Below are 20,152 nucleotides of genomic sequence, written 5' to 3' on the forward strand. Positions count from 1 at the left end.
CCCCTCGAGAGACAGTGTTTCCAGTGGCTTTATTGCTTCATAGACGCCCGCGAACCCATCTTGTGAGTTCTCGGGGAGAGTAGACATAATGAGGTTGGATCTGTGGCGTGAATCTTGCTTGTGACTCTAGGTAAAATTGAACCATGGCCTTAGTTAATGCTTCAGAGTATCCACGGAGAAGTGGTATAATCTTGAGGATGGCAGAATTGAACGTTCCATAAATCTGCATCAGAGAGAGTTCTCCAGGGTAGTCAACCATGATAAGGGGAGCATGTCGAAGGAAACGTTCGCCAAGTGGAGTACGACCGGCATCAGTTGGAGGGTTACAAGCACCAACAAACTGAATGCGATCTAGTGTAACCCAAGTTTTATCCGTCGTCCGCCAGAAGCCGTTTTGCTCAACTAGCTGTCTGAGGAAGGAAATTGCGCGTTGTGTACCGTATTGGTCAGGGGCTGGAAGATTTATTTCGTCACAGAATATCACCAACCAGCGACCAATCTGATTGGGAGACATAACAACGCCATTAAGAGTTTTCTTGTACTCGCAGTATTGCTCGAATGTCTTAATGAGAAGATCAGGAGTCGTAGCACTAGAAAAGTTAAGTCCAACGACTTCCATGTTAGGAAGCTTTCTCAAGGCGGAGAACAAGGTCATGGTCTTTCCGGAACCAGGAGGGCCGCAGAGCAGGAGTGGTTTATGCTCCGCCAGCCATGAATAAAGAACATCTTCGTGGCGCACCGTGTCCAATGTAGGGATAATGACATCTGTTTGCGTGACGGAGTGTGTATTTATCTCAATAGATGGCACTTGTGATTGCCAAGTGGTCCATTCAGCTTTAGGAAGTGAGACATCAAAGTCTATGAGGGAAGAAGTTTCATTGAGTAGGGGAGAGTCAATCGTAGAAAATGCAGTGACATATTCTCCGAATGCTTTTCGGTCACCTAAGGTGCAGTCACCAGTAAGAGACCAAACAAGTGCTAGTAAAAGCTTCTTCGACATGTAAGACTCGGCTTTCTCTGGGTCCAACGGGAAATCAATATGCTGAATATTGTACTCAAGGATATTTCGGCAGGACTTATTCAGTAAGCTGAAGAGGGTGTTAAGAGCCCGAATATCACTGAATTGCATGATGTGATTATATTTTTTTGCCTCTTCGAGTGCTTTTAGAATGAGGTCATCGTTCTGGAGGAGGCCTTCCAGCAAGTTGGCAAGCATTTTCTGAGTTTCCAGCGTTTTCGCGGAAGATTGGCCAGATGGTACGCTATCATCATCAAGATCTTCAAAGGTTCTTGTTTTCAAAGACTCAATATAGTTGGTCACCATCATATTGGGAGTTACAGTGTCGTCGCTAAACCAGACCATACCACATCGACTAACTGTTGCAAGAGTGGCGTATTTAAGAGTCTCAACTTCGAACATAATCCGGACATTTGCAGGCAGATTCAGACGTTCGCCGTTTGGAAGAGTAAGTAATTTGTTGTCATCCAAGACGCTGTTCAGATTTTCCACCCATTCCGGATCAACATCTCCATCGAATACAATCCAATGTCGTTTTGAATCCTCACCTCGAAGGTTATCGACGATTTTTCTGAGAATTCCAGTGAAGAGACCATCAGTCCATTCTCGTGTAGTGCTATCAAGGTTACCGTAAAGGGCTTCCTTAGACATGACCTTTGAGTCGATAACATGGCAAACTCCTTCGATCCCTTCCACTCTCTGCATTGCCTCGAGTAGTGTCTTCCAAGCTGCACTTTTACCAGCACCGGATCTTCCCACCATCATGACACCATGGTGGATGCCCTGAATCTGGTAAAGTTGCAAGGTCTTCGCGATCCATGTGTCACTAGCAACGTAATGATTTTCCCAGGCGATATCGCGAATGGCCTGCGTCAGCTTCTCGAAGTTCGCCGGAACATACTCAACTCCAGGGAATTCATCAGTCTGGATCTGCAACATAGTCTCAACATCTTCTCGAATGAGTTTTGGCGCAATTGTTTCCCTAATGCTTTGGACAATGATTTGGGGTTCGATAATCTCATTAGGCCCGAGGTCGCCGTCGGAATTTGCAAGACGTAACCGTTTAAGTCCACCAGAGCTGACAAGGACACTCTTCAAAGCACGTAGACCAAAATCGTAATGTGCTTGTTTCGTCAGGCGTTTGGCGCAGTGTTCAAAGAATGGAACAGTTTGTCTTGATAAAGGCTTGGCCTGTTTGAATCCTTGGGAGAAGAGCATGACTTCTGCAATTAATTCCTTATCGGGCTTGGACATAGCTACACTGCGGAATAGCTTCTTCAAGTTGTCAGGAAGGTTGGATCGACCAGCGTATCCAGGGTTCATCGTGATGAAAATTCCAGTGTTCAAGTTGACCCGCAGTTGGCGACCGACGAGCTCGATTTGGGCCTTCTGGTCATCGCTACTATTTTTCAGCCCAATCTGAATATTTTGAATCTGCTGTGAAACCGCAGACAGAATCCTTTCCTCCAGACGGTTGAATTCATCGAAACAGCCCCATGCACCCACTTGACAGATACCCAAGAAAATTCTGCCCATGGCTTGGAAGTCAAATGTATCATCACAGCAGAAGACAAGCGTAAATCGACCGAGCTGAAGGCCTAATGCTTTGACTGATTCAGTTTTTCCAGTTCCAGCCGGACCGTACGGAGAGCCACCCAGTCGCTGACACAACGCTTGAGTAAGCGTCAAGAAACAACGGTCTGTCAGCGGAGTTCGTACGAGTCGTTCAGGGACACCGAGGTACTCAAAGCCGTAATCCAGTTTCGCGTTTGCCATGTGGACGTGAAGTCGCTGTGAAAAGTCTCCTTGAGCCTGGTATACATATCGCATTTGTAAAAGCCAGAGATAGTGTGTTGGTGAGGAAGCATTAAACTTGATTAGCTTGGCAATCGAGTCTCGTTGATGAACAAATTCCGTAATTAGATGTTCGCATTTTTTTCTCGTGATAGGGTCCAAGTCTCCAAGGACAGTTACAGCAAGCAGGTCAAGAACCCGTACCTCTGCATCATAAAGCGCGGGTAAGCCACTTCCCCCGGCCTCAAGAGCGGATTGGACAGCTTGAGTCCAGACAACTTGACTACTAAGAACGACTATCTGAGCTGGATAATTGGCGAGGAAGTCGCTAAATGCAGTCTGATCGACTTCAGGGGCGCTATAAATGGGTTCGAATTGTTCAATTGCCTCCGCTAGCAATTCAGCCAATGTTAGCTTCATGTTAGTATCCAAAGCACTCAGCCAGTCATTGATCCTCGGGGTTTTAATAGGCGAAACCTCTCGCTTCAGCCTAACTTCCTCTCCTTCTTTTGAGCTGAATCCAACAATGTTGCCGTCGTCATCCATCAATAAACCAGAGAGTCCAGCAAACATCTTCTTGAAGTGTTTCGCAACACGAAGGGTGTCATTGCTATTACCAATAATCTCAAGGAGATCTTCGTCACCAACGAAATAAAACCGTGGGAAAGACATGCGTTCTCGCTCCAAGTACTCTCCAAGGGCCTTTTGGATTTTGTGAAGAAGCTCCGCCAATCGCTCGAGGGACTTTTGAACTCCAGCAATAGCAAGAATGTCTAAGACGAAGGGGGACTTATAGACCTTCTTCATGACAGCGAAAAATTCGGAATTGATATTTTGGAATCGGCCAGATTCGACAGGAAGCAAGTGCTTGATATCCGCATTTCCAGTGAAAACGCCCTCAAGATACACCCATTGTCGCTGAACGTCAATCCAGACATCGAAGAGAACGTGAACTCTGTTTAGTTTATCCTCCCAAGAACTAGCGTCTTCCTCAAATTCTTTGTAATAAGGTGAATGCTTCATGGCTTGAAGAGAGTTGAGGTTCTCGCTGCATTTAGCGAACAGGTCATCGAAGCCCTTGATCAAGCGGCATTTGTTCTGGTAGTTCACAAGGTCGAGAGAATAATTTTGCCATGTTTCGCGGACCATTTTTAAGAATTCTTCCAAGGCCATTTCACCTTGCGCTTGGGCGATAATATCACGAATAACAGATTCGCTGGCAGCCAGCTGCAGATCCCAAACGTCACCAAGGGTGAGTGAGATTTGGGAGAACCGTTTGCCTGGTTTAAGAACTTTAAAGATCTTTTGCCAATGTCGCTCCCGGACGGCTTCGGATTTCATATCGGAAAGCAAAGGATTCACTTTGAGAAGCTGGCGCAAAGTAGCCTGGATATGTTCGAAGGCAGCATATTGTCGCATCCGACTCGGCATTTCCTTTGTCATTTTGATAAGCCCGTCAAGCGACTGGCGAAGTTTTCTCGGCTGGACACTATTCCATAGCACGTCCCTTAGTTCATTCAAGCTTTTCCAGATCGTTGACAATGCTGCCCAGACCGACATGAAATCCTGCACTTCTTCAAGTACAGCCGCAAGAGCCGTTTCCGGACTTCCGGGCAAATCAAGCGCCTCCTTCGCTTTGGTGACCATTTCAGATTCAGAGCGGAGGTTTTCCAATCGTGATTGGAAGGAGCTCAGTGTTCTAGAGGCCTCTTCCGGCGGAATAGAGCCGGAAACAGGCTTCTCCTCGTTCCACTGGTGGATTATTTCGGAGATCTTGTTACTGATAACACGGTCCTCTGCAATGATTTTTGCCTGAAGGGCATCAGTTTGGTCTTGCACGATCTTACTCTTTCGTTCAAGGAGCTCGCTGAGGGCGTTCCAGTCATCCCGAACTTGCTCAACATGTAACCAGTCGCTGGGGAAATGATAGCGCTGTCGAGTCAGGGTAGCCTGACCCTGGAGGAAGAGATCAACTTCCGGGCCCCACACTCGCGCCTTTCGCTTGCATTGCTGGACGATTGTAATGAACGAAACGGCATGGGCAGTTGATGAAGCTTCCAGCGTCTGGCTCTCCAGATCTTTCTTGGCAGAGACGATTTCATCATGGACTTCGCGCATACGACTGGCAAACTTGCCGCCAAACTTGTGCAAAATTTCGTGTTGCCATTGGTCATATCTGGCATTAACCTTGGTCTGCACTTGCTCATAATCGATCCTAACATTGCCGAACGATTTGCCAACTTCAGAAGTATCAAATGTTGCGCGGCTTTTACGGATTTCCTGGAGAAGTTGCAACCATCGGGACAAATCGTCACCCAGCGTGTCGTAAACCTGGGAGGCTTGAAGATCCCACAAGGATTGAAATTGTAGCCATTTATCCACGTAGTCCGAGATGTCTTCTAGTCTAGCACCAATTACGGAATACACCTCGACTAATTCACTAGTACAATATTGTGGGAGATTTGTGAAGTGGGTTTCAGATAGCCGAGCCTTTTCCGTCTCGATCGACATCTTATATCGCGCCGATTTAATTTTCTCTAGATTGCAAAGAACTCCAACCCATTGGTCGAAATGAGCAAACCAGCTAGCTCTTGCGTACTCCAGAGGAGGATCTAAGCGAAGTACTTGATTTCTCATGGAAATTTCATGGAAAAGCTTGGGGAACTCAATCGTGTAGGTTTGCGTTTCGGCGTCATTTGCTGTCTTCGAGGTTTCAGGATACGTTTTCCGTTGGACACCGTTCTCATCATACTTGATTTCCTGGAACGCTAAAATCCACTCTCTTATCGCGCGGTGTAAGCGCTCTTGGAGAATAAGTTCGATTGTCTTGTTCATATTAGAAACCCAATAACCGAGATTCACATAGTTCTCTAGGTTCAATTTATCGACAGAATTTTGGATTTCATCCAGGCGCTGGCGGAAGATGGATGCATCGTAAGGGCAAGTCCTGAGATCGGTAATGGCTTTCTGGATACTTTCGTTAATTGCAAAGAGTGTTGAAGTTTTCGACTGAAGAACAAAGGCCGAGGCAGCAAATTCGCGAACAAATTGAACATGCTTGCTTTCACTTCGACCCTGCGCTGGTGAGGGATCAACTGCCCCATTGGCCATCACCTGCTTGATGTGGAGTTCATAAGAATGTATAAATGACTCCCAGCGCAATGGAAGACCCTTCATGATTAAAGCCTGGACGTCATTTTTGTACCCACTCAAAAGAATGGAAACCTCAGCCATAGATGAGATCGAACGCATTGTTTGCAAGGCAGTTCGGACACTTTCAATTAAACTGATGGCGTATGGGTACACTCGTTTCGCTTCTTTGGAAATCGTGTTGATAGCATGAGGAACTTGATAATTGAGCCAGACAAGGTTTCTAACTTCCTTGAAAAGCACAATAATCTGCGGGTCGAAATTAACATCTAGTTCTAAAGTGTTTCCCGTCGCACGATTGCGGAAAATCTTAAACAAGCGGCCGGAAATCGTAATATTTCGTCGTTGAACATCCTGTAACCAGTTCTGAAATATAGGTCGCGTATCAAGCTTCTTTCGGAACATGTTACTTTCAGCCTGGAGTTTCTGCCCTTCAGCGTGCAAGTCCCAGTCTTCTCCCAGAACGTCCTCGACCTTTCTCATATAGCCATCAAGCTGCCGTTCAATCTGACGAGCCCAGACAATTGCACCTGATACCGGAGGAAGATCTCGTAGCTGCGCCATGGGATGTGCTTGAGAATGGCCATACTGTTGCTTGAATCTCTCATGCAGTTTCGCAATATCGTGCTTAACTAGCTCGATTAATTCAGATTGGTGTATACTAATAGCACTTCGAATCTTGGGTCGGACAAGCAGGGCATTGAATTTTGAAAAGACACGGAACATCTCCGTAGCGTTCTTCGCGGTAGCCAGGCGGTCCTTTAGTTGGGCGATTATTGAATTTTCCACTCTAGAAGTGCGCTCATTATATGAAGCTTCGGCCTGGATCCATATTTGAGTACCTTCTTCAGATACGTCTAGAACGTCGACATCCTTCAAAGACGCATATGCTTGAGAAACTTCATCCAGGGCATCGACATCACCAATTTCTTCCACGGTCACAGCTCCATCAGTATTAGCACCTGCTGACATGTTTGCGTTAGGTCCAAGAACGTTCACGATAGTTCGTTGCAGCTGTTCGTGGTTGTTGCGGAAGGTATTGATGTACTTCAATCGATCTTGAATTGCGCTATGTCTTGGTTCCACTTTGATGGAGATGAACTTCTCATTCCGCCGTCTTATAGCATCACGAGCAACATTTGTAAATTCCTTCACATTCTCATCCCAGGCGCGCCAGATGACTTGAGCTGACCGCATTAAAGCGCGGAATTCTTTAAAACTTAAATGCATGATAGAGCGTCCGTGTATCAGGGTTCGGATTTGGGTATCCAAATCACCGGAAATTGCCTCTACCAGTAAAAGAGAACGCTTGATAGGATAGGGGCAAATGCGGAGTTTCTTGTTCAAATGAGAGAATATAAGGTTCAGGGCATCGTGCACCTTCGGTAGAGAGGTAGCGGACAAAAGTTCATCAAGTGGGAAATCTCGCATAAGTTGATTGTATTTCTGGACCGTTTCCGCAGTCTCCTTTAGTCCGGTATCTGCTGAAAAACTAAGTGTTACATTAAATCGTTTTGCATGCCGCAGGATATCCATCGTAAGTTGCACTCCATCACTGCGTAGCTGGTCCTCGATCGCTTCCAAGGCGGTTTCCATCGATAACCAAAAATTGATTTCCTGTATTGCGGATCCCTTGATATCATCCCTAGACATTTGAGTGGTAGTCTGGATTGATTTGATCCAGCCATTCACAATGTTCTGGATGCTGTTAAGAACAATGGTATTTTCAAGCACTGATGCCGGGATGAGATCGGTAGAAGGTTTAATTCCTCGTGCCGCAGCCTGGTCCAATGCTCCCTGGACGACCTCATGCAATGGAAGATTCAGCACGGGAATTTCAATGTTCTCTTGTAGCTGCAACAGGCTTGATTTCAACTCCGCAATCTTCTTTTTGGTTACAGGCACTCCCGTCTTCGCATCGCTATCGCCCCTCCCTTTCACCCCATTCACCCGTTCCTGGCCACTCGTATAGGCATCAAAATACGGTCCCAGTACATGGTTAACAAAGGTATGAAGTGTCTGAAGAGGTGAAGCTGTTGTAGTGCCTTGATTCAAAGCCATCTGCATCGGTGACAGGAAGCCCGGAAGACTCGTAGCATGGACTTGGGCGGATATTGGGATATTCGGATCTAATGGCTGAAGCTGCCTCGTGAAGGCCATCGAAGCAACGGTGGTAGGGGAAAGTGATAACTCGAGGGTGAGGATATACAAATATCTAGTTGGGGAAGCTTTCAAACGACAACAAATAAGTGTTAGCTCTTTTTCAGGTATCATGCCTCCGACATAGCATGTTAAAGAAGTATGTTAACTTACGGGTACCCTCCTCCGTCCCGTTCGTCTGTTCCAGCTCAATAGCATCCTTTTGGACATACAATGCAACCTGAGACTCTGAGGCGAAACGAGAGCACCGTTGAATGGTTTCAGGGTATTTTGCCTTGGACAAGAAGCTTCCAGCGCTCTCTAAATCGGTTTTCAGAGCGTCAAGTGTGCTCTGTAGGGTCTCCGTTAAATATTGGACAACAGTAGCCGGATCAACAGATGGAGGTTGACTGGGCGGCGCAAGGCCGTTGGGCACCCCTGGCAGAACCACCTCCATGTTGGCATCAAAATGAGGATTGTTGCTCGACAGTCATGAGGGTGGGGTATTTAGGGGAAGAAAAGAAGGCCACAAAGCCTATTGTACATCGACCGATATGGGGTGGTCATTTATTCACGTTGTCGATAAGTTGTAGACGTATGCATCACCTCTGATCGAGAGACTAGGATGGAAACTTTTGGTTGCACGCGGCGTGTTATTTGGTCACGGGATCCCGGCGTTGGGCATGTCAGGGGCAAGAACACTAGTCCATTCCAGGATTAGTACTCGTTCAGGGCCATTGCTGGAACCTTTCGGGTGTTCCTTGCGTTTCCAGGCCGCAGCTTTAGCTTCATCCAGGCTGGACAATTTCAGGAGGTGGGAACCAAATTACGCATCGTTCATCTGGAAATTTTTAAGCGTGAACTATCTAGCAGAGATACTGCCTCAATTTCAAACGAACATCACAAACACTTAAAAAGCAAACGAATAAAAAAATTGGGTAGAGGACGGATTCGACTATCTCGAAACACAATCACCAATCTCCGAAGGGACCCCCTTCGGGGGAACATGCCCCACTCCAAGAAGGGAGCGAATTAATCATTCTCCACATACAGATATAGGCTTCACATTCTCTGGGCTACATCCGTAGTTTCTTCCACCTTGTTGGCCGCACAATTACAACCGTATATTTCACGGAATTTGAACGAAGCAAGGCCTTCCAACTTCGCCAGTGCAGCGTCACTGGCTTTGGTTTTGGCGTACCGTACGGATGAGGCAATACCTTGGGCCACAAACTTATCGTGGACGATAACCGCTGCATATATCCGTGGTTCTGTGCTATCTACCATTTGCACCTCACCCGCCTTCAAGCAGTAGTTAGCGCATCCAAAATCGATCGTTAGTCGGTTGTGAAAGTATGTCTGCAAGCAATGTTAGCCACGAGCCTTGCACATTTACAGTACATACATATCATACCTTACAGAACATAGACGTTTGTAAGTACATATATGTACTGTAAATGAGGTGGTGCGATGGCTGTGGATACATACTGTTGGGTGCTTGTTTGCAAAGGCGTCGTAAATGCTCATGTCCTCAAAGTACTGTTTGAGATATCGCTGGAAGAAATCCTCTACCACCTCAAAACTGAAATTCGAATCGACAAATATTGCCCCAATATATGCCTCTAGCATATCCGGCAAGCACTACGACGTTCGTCAGCTACCGAATTCCTTAATGCTCAAGAATCCCACCACATACCTTGGGCGGATCGCTGGTCGTTGTCCAGGCATCTGGAGAATCGGCACTCTCGGCCACTGCAACTTCAATCTCCTCGGCGTACCTAGTGATTTGGCCAAAAAGAGCATTGCTAATATATAGGAGGTGTTTATGTAACCCCAACTTAACAGTGACTGCACCCAGAAACTTATTTGATACCATAGCCATCTATTAAACCGTTAGCTTTGTCTTATTACTCATGATCCTCCTCCTCCTCCTCCTTTTGACTTAGACTGGGACCTTACCTTATGTTCTGTGAGCCATTGAGGATCCCGATCAGGATAATGATGATACAGATATTCGACACAAACCATGTCGAGTAAAGAATCGCCTAAAAACTCTAGACGCTGATAGCACGGAACGGTACTCCATGCTGACGGGTATGATGCATGTGTGAACGCGGAACGGAGCAACCTTGGATACGTGAAGTGATATCCTAACCGGTTGCCTATTTGCTTAGCCAAGTCAAGTTGACCCGCATCCGCTTGGGCAATTTGATAGCTTGGTAGTGAATATAGGTCGATATAACTATTCCAATCAGAAACTCGGTGGTTGTCGCTGTCCACAAACACAGTTACTGCCTTAACTGCCGTATCGAACCGACAAGCTTTTCCTCCTGACAACAAGGAGGCCCCGATAAGTGCCTCGCAAATATCCGCGATTGTTTTGTCGCCCAAAGCCTGTTTGTTTTGTGCTGATTCAGGCTGAGCTTTTCCTTGAAGAAGCTTGATGCCCTCAGGATACCAGTTACGTCTATCATTTGTCAGCTGTAAGCACTGAAGTCCGGAGTCCTTGGGAAAACAAACCTTGAGAAGCCCTGCGTGCGGACAAACTCGTAGAGTTTGAGACGAACAGCAGTATTGAACAGATTTTGGTTGCAAATCAGACACATCCTTTTAACGTGGAAATCGAACTCGTCATTGTCAGGGTTCATCGCAAAAAGGGAGATCGAAGTAGCCATCTTCAGAAAACAATCCCCTAGGAACTCCAACCGCTCATAATTCTTACCCATTCCACGTTGGAAATGAATCTGTTCCTTTCGATGCTCTTCAGTGTTATCTGAGTCCTTTGTTAAGGCTTCTAGAGCGAGATGCGTCTCGATACTGAGTTGAAGTTTGTCGCATGCCTCAAGAGAAATCAAGTAGGACTCTATGCGACTAATAATAGCCGGAAATGCAAAGGCAAACGCGGCAACCGGTGGGGGTAACTACTAAAATTGTCAGTTTTGCAAATTATCCTATTCGTAAAGAGACCTTACAGCTGATATCCTCAGAGGTTCTGGACAAATATAATACGCCGTTTCTTCTCCCCTTTCCTGTTCCGTTGCCCTATCCAAAAGGTTCCGGCGAAGTCGAACCAATTCAGCTCGAACGACCGGCTGCTTCCAATCACATTCCCCTAAGAACTTGGAGCGGGAATTCTTAAATAGGCTAAGACAATAATTCATTATATTTTCCATATGCTTTCTCTTCGCCATCGTTGCTGGGGGAGGGTCCGAGGGACGTAGGGTCGGTTCCACCGTGGACGTGAAGTAACGATATCTACCATCCCATTTGTCGAACAGAAATCGGTTTTCTACATCGCTAGGTGGCATATCGAAGGACCAGCGTATTTCGGAATTCTGTTGCACATACTGAATAATGCTGATGTCAAGAAGTTGTCGTGGGTCTACAGCTTCTGACATATCACGATAGTTAGAATTCAACTTTGCTGGAGCAAGCCAATACGTCATCATAGCAGGCTGATGTTCATATACTTTATGAAACAAATCTTGGAAAATCCTGAGAGTGAACGTAGTGAGTAGATCCAACTCATCTTCTGAAGCTCGTAACGGCATGTGTAGGGGAACCGTAATAACTTCTGATTCAATGTCATCCTCAAGATACAGCGGGAATATGGGAAACTTCGGAAGCTGGTATCGCGTGAATAAGATCAGAGGTTGATAGTCTCGCCGCAATTTAGCCGCAGGACTTAACATCAAGAGAGTAGCCCATATTACACTTGGAGTAGTACCACGACCACTGTCCCACAGTTTGGGCTTCACCATCATATCATACTGGTTCGTTTTCTTCGATTTAATAGCTAGCTTCGCATTCCTCATCGCCGGCAGCCTTTTGTAATATTTTGACACGAAATGGTCATCGAGGATCCCATTCTTTCTAAGCATCAAACACGTTTCGAAAGCAGCAGATTGTCTGGCATGCAACTTCCGTGCTGACGGTTTGCCCGTCAATCCCCGGAAAGGGGACTTTTCAGGGAGGATAGCCTCGCAAACAAAAGCACCGTCTATCCGCTCAATGAAGTAGTTCACCTGAGGGGACGTTTCTTTCTCGTATTGCTGGCGAATATTAGCTTGTACGTAATACCATCAGGGAGAAAATCTTACTAAAGAGCTTGCGTAATGCGCAAGGACAACAAGTGAAGAGGGATAAGTCAACGTCGCCCCAGTGCTGTGGACGGTAAACGATTTATGGTATCGTTCCTTGTCTAAATTCATTCCCAAATCATCGCTACTTCCGCGAATAATCCGGTCTTCCGGGAGAGCTTCGCAGAACCGTCGCATGATATGCTAGGAAATTTTAGTCCAAAGCGCCCGCTTAAACCCTTCGCTCATATATCTCACCTCTGCTCGTTGGGCCTCCTGGATACATGACGCGTGGATAAGGTTATCTCGTTCAACCATGTGTGCGTACTGCAGAGTGCCGTTAGCGAGGCATTCTGAATCATAGAGTGAGAGCCATACTATTGAGTTCGAATGTCGGGCCCTTCCACGGCTTTGAATATACTGAATCATGGTCAAGCTCAGGTCGAACCTAGTATATAGTGAGTTCCGTACATGTTGGATGGGGGTGAAATATTCTCACCTGATAATCAAGTTGCAATCTGGGATATCCAACCCTTCTTCAGCGACGGACGTTGCAAACTGCTCCTGTTAACGAAGAATTCTATGATCTTTGAAGAATAAAGAAAAAAGAACCAGTATACCAGGCAATTGAGCTCCCCTTTGCGAAACTTCAACAGCGTCAAAAACTGCTGTCGGAACGAAAAGTTCGCGCCCCCAATTCCATCATGTTGAACCCCTATAAGAATTCCTGTTTGCATATGCCGCGTTCCGATTCGAGAAAACAGCTCTGCTAACAGCCTCGCTGTATGCCGCTGCTGAACAAATACAATGCATTTGGTATCCGTGTGCCGTTCAAAGTACAAGGAAAGCTCATGGAGCAGTAGTCGCACCTTCGAACTCAAGTGTGCGGGGCAATCCACCGGAGTATCAAACGTGTGGTTTCTGATGAGCTGCCCAGCTTCTCGAAGAAGTTTAATTGCTTCGTCAAGCCCTTTGGAGTGATCTCTGGAGCTAGATTGCATATAGTTCTTAGACACCCTGCCTTCGAGTTTGGGCAATTCGGTTGCTTCCAAAGCGAATGTCCATAGCCAATCTGAACACCATTTCCCCAGCATCGAGCTTGCCTCCAAGGCATAGAAAAAAATCTTTTCAAGTTCACGAATTCTACCAAAGCGTGATTGCATACACTTGTACAAGTCAGTTTCAGATGTTGTATCAAGTTTGTCATACACCCATATCTGTTCAGTTGGCCGCGCTATCGCTTGCCGTAAAGCATCCAGGTTGGACGCGGTTGCAATCTGACTGTCGAGTAGCGTCTCAAGATTCCTAGTGAAAATGGATTAGTTGGAATTCAAATTCAATTATTATCACTCTAGCGATTCTGTACTTTGCAGCTTTTGCCACGTCCACCTTCGCGTCAACTGGCGATGCCGTCATTCCGAATATCTTGGGTCTTTTTTGTGCTTCGGGTCTTCGCAAATAGAAATCTTTCACAATTCTATATATCCCATCAGTTACGGCAGCACGGTTAGCTGAAAATAGCGTAGCTTCTCACCTAGCATACGGGTGCTCTTTTTTGGCACGATGGGCCTCATCGAAAATAAGGAGATTGATTTGTTCCATTCGGATGAAAGAGCGGAGTAAACATTGACACAAGACTTCGGCAGTGCAGACTATAATCATATTTTTCGAGAAGTGTTTTTCCCAAGTCTCTTTGCTCCATAAGTCAGTTTGCATCGCTCCACAGAATTTGTCGATATTCTGATCAATGTTTGCTTTCAAGACCGCCGCTTGTTGGTATACGAGGGTAACACTATCAACCTAGAACGACCTTAGATATCGGGCTTTTTTTCAAAAGAGAACAGTCAGGACAAACCAGAAAGAATGATATACGAGGTGGATTTCCGGTTGCTCGATCAGCTAATTCGCTTTGAATCACATGTTTAAGTAAAAGCACAGCGATAAATGTTTTGCCGGATCCTACACATATTAATATCTGTATAAGAATTGAATGCATGAAAACGTATACCTGTATCCAGCACAGCAATGATATTGGCAGCTTTCGCTTTTTCAAACAACTCCAGTTGATACTCTCTTGGGTCATGGATAACAGAGGTGAAGTCTTGATTTTCTATCAAATTCGTCATAGAAAGCTCACTCTCGGTTTTAACTTTCGTTGCCCGTTGGATGTCTTCCGCCGTAATAGTTTCAGATACTCTTGACAGCCTATAAAAGATTATTCCCATTAGAAAATATAATATTAGGTCCAGGGTAGTCAAAGGGATACTGACAAAGCCTTGAATTTGGCATTTTGCTTCTGTCGTAGATCTTCTACATTTATAGGACCCTGGTCAGAATTCTCTAACTCGTTATCTGATTCCTCTGGCTCTGAGGTTTCGTCAGGCAGCATGGAGAGCTTGTCGATATCCATGGCGCTCATCTTTTGCCTATATCTCCCCGCAGTTGGCTCCTCCAAGGACCCTCCCTATGAGAGCCACACCAGAATCAACCGCCCTGACGGGAGTCAGCTATCTTAAAAAGTGTGAGGTAAAAGAACAGAAGTGGCTGGGCCACGGATGACAAGGCGAGTGTATTTGGACAGCGTGAAATAGTTGAGAGATTGGAGCCTATTCTGTATATTTTCAAGAATGTAACAAAGAAAGGGTAGATGAGAGATATCTGAAATTAATCTAAAGAATGTTTAGAGAGTGTGAATTTATGTCTGTCACCAACATGCACACACACATGTTTGCGATAGTCAAAGAGCAGAGGGTGGAGGATAAAAGAGAATATGTTTAATTTAACTAGGTGAACGGGTATATACAGCATGGTCATCAAAATATATAATTCATAGAACGGGATATGGTAGAACTCATGCAAGATTCCATATAGGTCAACAGGTTGAGCTCCAAGGTACAAGGCTATCAGACATTTATTTACTAACTGATAAGCCTATTCACATGACTTTGAGACCATACCGCCACCAAGATTGGCAGCGGAACCTCCCAATACCAAAAAGCCTCGCTCGACCCCTTGGTACTTCTATTATATACATGATCTGACAGTGCAAGCTATGGCTGCACATCCTGGCACCCTCCATGCACTCTTTTCCCGCGCGAAATCACACAAGAAAGCTCTCGACTCCCCTTCATCAGAAAATACTCCAACTCTCAGCGACGTAATCGCAGAATTCGAAGAATGCCAACGGCGCATTGCACAGCTCTCCTTATTCAGTACCAATGAATCATTAGATGATATTACCACCGGGGATCTACAGTAGGTGGCCGTGCCTGTGCCCAAGGTGCTTCTCGAGGAGATCTACGGGACAAGTCAAACTAAGTTATTCGGACCATCACTAGGTACTTGACCACCGATTATATCCTTGCCGACCTTCTCCAAAGATCATACGACACAGACCGCGTGAAAATCCTCCAGCGGTCGCGGGATGAATATGAAAAATATATAGAGCGTCTAGATCAATATGGCCTTCTCTCGCTGGAGGATAAGAAGCTCTACGAACGATACACAGAAAACCCCCGCTCATTTAGCCTATGCCCTTTAAACGATGCTGTTGCGAGGAGGAATATCAAAATATCCAGGTATCGAGATGAGAAAGAGCTGAAACAGCAACTAGAGGTATAAAAATAAATCCAGATCCGTAATTCTCTGTGGCACTTTGGATTTGGCTGGTGCTAAATGTGGCTTGAAAAAAAAATTCTGTAGTATCTTTCACAAAGTCAAGGCAGCTTTCAAGCTGATGAAGATCTAACTCGACAACTATACCTAGCTGAGATTAAACTCTATACACACCATACATTCCAAGCCCTGGACATGTTATCACAGGAACTATCCATGCTTGCAAGTTCCCAGGCTGCTGCCCCATCGACCGATCCTGGTTACAATCGCGATAACAGACAACGTGACTCCGACAATCCACCAGGCTTTTCTGATCGATTGGATATAGGGTTCGCTCAGAATGTCCGTGGAGGCAGAGTAGGGCCTCTTCTAAGCAAGACCGGCGTACCGCTACAACCATTCGTCCTCACGAGCAAGCGCACGGAACTTCGAAACGGAGTTTTTAGACCCGGCCATAACTTGCCCACCATGTCGATTGATGAATATCTAGAAGAGGAGAGGAAAAGGGGAGGCATTATCGAGGGTGGTGGAGAGCAATCCGACCAACCAAAGGAAATTGACGAAGATGATCTAGAAAAGGCTGATGAAGAAACTATGAAAGCAAGGGCGTGGGATGAGTTCACTGAGGATAATCCGCGAGGGTCCGGTAACACGTTGAATAGAGGCTGATGAATCTGGCCCACGGTCTTTTTGAGAGTGTTATTGGTATGTTTCCAAAACGCCGATGGCGTCTAACAATAGCTATCTAAGCTATCCTAAGTCCCAACGGAGTAGTTAGATTACCCCTAAAATCGCAATACATTGTTAGCGAATCAATGGGGATTCTCATCACAAATTCATGGAACGGAACACACATACACGCAAGGGAAAATTTTCCCTTTCTAGTTCTGGCCACTTAGCCAGGAATAACCCAAACAACTCGCGAGTCAGAATGTCGTATCCCTTCGGAAAAACAAAATACATGTCAGCTTCACGAAATCCTCCCGTCATCTTCAAAACACGCCAACACATATCAGAGCAGAAGCAGTCAACATACTCGACTCCCAAAATGCAATCCGTCAATCAGGAATTCTTTCCCAAACATTTTCGCACCAGGCAATCCTGAGCCCGGGAGCATATCTCTGGTATCCAGTTCATGGAACTCTTCGTCAGTAAACCCCAGTTCGTTGCACTTGGCCTTGGTCACGGCCGTCCAAAAATCCAACACCGCCACACGATCTGTTTGCCTTTCAAACTCCCTCCCTATCTCCACAATCTTCTCCGCAAAAAGTCTCTTTGACGCCCACGTCTTGTACCCCCTGCTTAACTTTGCTATGGATTGCATGACCTCCGCAACTTCGGGCAGGTCGTCGGCAGAGTCCATTTCGGATGAGGGCACATCAACAGGAGGGGGCGTGATCAGTATGATCTTGGTGTTCTGCGCGCCGGGATGGTCCAGTATACTATTCACGTAGTGTCGGATGTGCTCTTCGAATTCTGGCAATGGCACGTAAGGACCCGAGGATAAGAGACAGGCATCGTTGGCACCTAGGAAAATGGTAATGAATAGGGGGGCAGGGGGTCCGCGGTCTGTAATCGTATTGACGATTTCTCTTTCAAATGTGCGACGGAGAGTTTTTGTGGTTTGACTGGATTTCAAGGAAGAAAATTCTTCAGGTCAATGCCACTACATTGGAACAAGTTGGTGGAGGAATGTATATGGGTATGTATGGACCACGGATGATGAATATATGGATATATTGGGTCATTCAGCAATACAAAGAGCTGCTGTTTAACGACTTACCCAGAATATCCTGCATAAATCATGAATCAGTACTAGAACTAAAACACAAGCTATCTCCCCATAGTGGGGCCCAGTTCTTTAACCATCTAAACACAACTGGTAGGGCAACTACATGAATAAAACAATCCTTTCTTAAATAAAATAAAAAATAAAAACACGAATACACACCTTCATTGACAACATCCACCCTGCCGTCGTAATATTGCTCCAATTTCCACGCAAACCCATTATCCCCTTCGTAGCAGGCCCGCTCCGTCAGCGAGTCTCCGAACAGATAGATGCGTGGGTAATCATTTGAGGTTGAGCGTTTAGTCATAGCTATAACAGCTAAAAATGAGCCAGCCGTTAGTTCTTCTGTTATTTGTCGAGTGATTCGCGTTAGGTGCTCTGTTTCGTTTTTATTTAGGGGATAAAACTGATAGTCAGGTCAAAACGGTGAGGGGTGCTCAGTGATTTGGTTGGGATTGTGGGGCAGCCTTTTACCAGTAACGAGATAGCGACTTGGATTTCATGCAAAGTATGTACAGTCAATCAGAGGTAGTTATGGGAGGAGATGCATATATTCATAAGTGTGTATATCCAAGTTTTTTGTTGTCGTCAGGCGAGGCTGTATATTCCTGCATGTTTCTCCAAGGCTACTACCTCATTGGTTCATGGATATATATTTTAGTTGGCAGATATGAATTCCCTTCCTTCCATGCGGTATTACAATAGCTAGTGACTATAGAGTGGTATCATGGCAGTTATCATGCAAAGGACTGCTAGCAAGCGCAATATTTTTAAAAAGGTAGTATCATCGCCATGCAGTGAACCTTTCGGCATTGATCCATATACAGTTTAATATGACAAACAAGCAGCCCAAATCATCATAGGTCATCATATATCAGATCATCGAATGCCGACTTACCAAGTATTTTGGCGGCTTCGTCAGATATTAGAGTGCTTAATTAACTACCCCACGCTTTTTTCTTCTGCTGAATTTCCGCCAGAATCCTCCCAGCACCCAGCACAACCAACTCATCCGCAACCTTCTTCCCGAACACCTCCGCCTCCTCTCCAGACGTAACTTTTTCATACTTCTCAATCTCCACAGCCTCTTTCCCATCCACACTCGACACAATAGCGCGTAGCATCAATGTCTCCTTCCCATCTGCATCCTGCACCCACTCCGTCTCAACCCCAAGCGGCGCGCTACAACCCCCTTCCAACGTCCTTAGCAGATTCCTCTCAGCCAGGCACGCAAAAGTAGTCTTCCTATCCCCAATCTTCTCAACCATCTCTTTCATCCGCTCATCATTTGCTCGTATCTCAATTCCCAACCCGCCCTGGCCCACAGCATGTAGCATCTTGCCATCCTTCGAGTCTAGGTAGTGAGAGATACGTGCGCCTTGGCCAGTCCGCAAAAGGCCCGCAGCAGCCAGGATGAGAGCGCTAAAAGGCCCATCCTGGGCGTCGAGCTTTGCTAACCGTGTGTCGATGTTTCCTCTTACATCCTTGGCTATGAGATGCGGGTAATGTCGTGATAGCTGCGCGATGCGCCGTACCGAGGAGGTCCCCACTATGGATCCTGCGGGAAGTTCCGCTAATGTCATGTTTGGCAGCCCCTTTTTGATAACTAGGACATCTCGAGGATCTTCTCGCGGCATCATAGCGCCGAGAATGCATGTTTTGGGAATTTGAGTTGGCACATCTGTTGGAGGAGAAGATATATTAAATGAACACCGGCGGGAAGGAGGCAATAGAAATCAATAATAAAAGAAAGACAAAACTAACAATTGGAAGCGAAGCAAAACATTTCAAAATCTAGAAGGGTAAAAATAGGAAAGAACGTGAATTAAAAAACCTACCTTTCAATGAATGAACAACAAGATCAATCTGTTTCGCAAGCAATAGTTCTTCAAGTTCCTCTGTCCAGAGATTCTTCGAAGTGAATTCGCGGAGTGGTGTTACTTTATCCAGGTCTGCTGCTGCATCTTTGGTAAGGATGTCGAATTCGTACTGTGGCCAGGCGGCTTTTAGGGCATCCCGCACGAGATCGGTCTGCACCAGGGCAAGTTTTGATTTGCGTGTGCCGATTGTAAAAGTGGTCTTTGTTGGCGACGTTTCCGACGCGGGGTGAGCTTGTGGAGGGGCAGCGGCCATGGTTGGGAGGCTGGATCAGTAAAGAATCCTGTTTGCAATTAATCTATATTTGGTTAAATTATTCAGCTCGCATTAATAAACAGGCTAGGTTCAAAGTGCGGAGGGAAACTGTTTAATTTTTTAAAGCCTTGAGATGCAATGTGGTAGTGATGTTGAGAAATCATCATAATTATTATTTTTCAATTTTCTTCCCGCTCTTAGTGAGTTGACATATGCTGGAAAGATGTTCCGCCACTCAAAAGCTTGGGATAAAACCCATGCATGACATTTTGGGGACAACGAAATAATTTACAGGCTGTGTCAAAGCAGTCAAGAGATGGTAGGACAACCGCATATCCGACTCCAAGAGTATTCATTACAAATATATTATACCTGTTTGGGTTGCTATTGACTCCTGGATTTGTAAATCATCGATCCAGACCATTTAAAGAC

At 45.7% G+C, this 20,152-nt stretch overlaps 5 protein-coding genes across 5 annotated transcripts; 1 reads left to right on the forward strand and 4 right to left on the reverse strand.

The window, feature by feature from the left end:
- Positions 1-37: 37 nt before the first annotated feature.
- On the reverse strand, positions 38-8,558 carry HCAG_02658 (dynein heavy chain; the record flags this gene model as incomplete). The annotated part of the gene is made up of 2 exons (XM_001542437.1): positions 38-8,190; positions 8,276-8,558. The coding sequence occupies 2 exons, from the start codon at positions 8,556-8,558 to the stop codon at positions 38-40; spliced, it is 8,436 nt and encodes a 2,811-aa protein (XP_001542487.1).
- A 605-nt stretch (positions 8,559-9,163) lies between these two features.
- Positions 9,164-14,599, reverse strand: HCAG_02659 (predicted protein; the record flags this gene model as incomplete). Its single annotated transcript, XM_001542438.1, has 15 exons — positions 9,164-9,403; positions 9,590-9,742; positions 9,798-9,983; positions 10,061-10,568; positions 10,622-11,022; positions 11,074-12,153; positions 12,202-12,384; positions 12,439-12,507; positions 12,602-12,628; positions 12,801-13,323; positions 13,390-13,485; positions 13,547-13,657; positions 13,715-13,871; positions 14,189-14,385; positions 14,451-14,599. 15 exons carry the CDS (start codon positions 14,597-14,599, stop codon positions 9,164-9,166), a joined length of 4,080 nt encoding a protein of 1,359 aa, XP_001542488.1.
- Positions 14,600-15,232: 633 nt separating this feature from the next.
- Positions 15,233-16,464, forward strand: HCAG_02660 (hypothetical protein; the record flags this gene model as incomplete). Its single annotated transcript, XM_001542439.1, has 3 exons — positions 15,233-15,435; positions 15,519-15,795; positions 15,883-16,464. 3 exons carry the CDS (start codon positions 15,233-15,235, stop codon positions 16,462-16,464), a joined length of 1,062 nt encoding a protein of 353 aa, XP_001542489.1.
- A 301-nt stretch (positions 16,465-16,765) lies between these two features.
- On the reverse strand, positions 16,766-17,894 carry HCAG_02661 (predicted protein; the record flags this gene model as incomplete). The annotated part of the gene is made up of 3 exons (XM_001542440.1): positions 16,766-16,785; positions 16,888-17,322; positions 17,747-17,894. 3 exons carry the CDS (start codon positions 17,892-17,894, stop codon positions 16,766-16,768), a joined length of 603 nt encoding a protein of 200 aa, XP_001542490.1.
- A 631-nt stretch (positions 17,895-18,525) lies between these two features.
- HCAG_02662 (porphobilinogen deaminase) lies at positions 18,526-19,720 on the reverse strand (the record flags this gene model as incomplete). Its single annotated transcript, XM_001542441.1, has 2 exons — positions 18,526-19,268; positions 19,426-19,720. The coding sequence occupies 2 exons, from the start codon at positions 19,718-19,720 to the stop codon at positions 18,526-18,528; spliced, it is 1,038 nt and encodes a 345-aa protein (XP_001542491.1).
- Between the last annotated feature and the right edge of the window lie 432 nt (positions 19,721-20,152).

Source organism: Histoplasma capsulatum, genomic scaffold, assembly GCF_000149585.1.
Source record: "Histoplasma capsulatum NAm1 scaffold_2 genomic scaffold, whole genome shotgun sequence".
NCBI classification, from domain to species: domain Eukaryota; kingdom Fungi; phylum Ascomycota; class Eurotiomycetes; order Onygenales; family Ajellomycetaceae; genus Histoplasma; species Histoplasma mississippiense.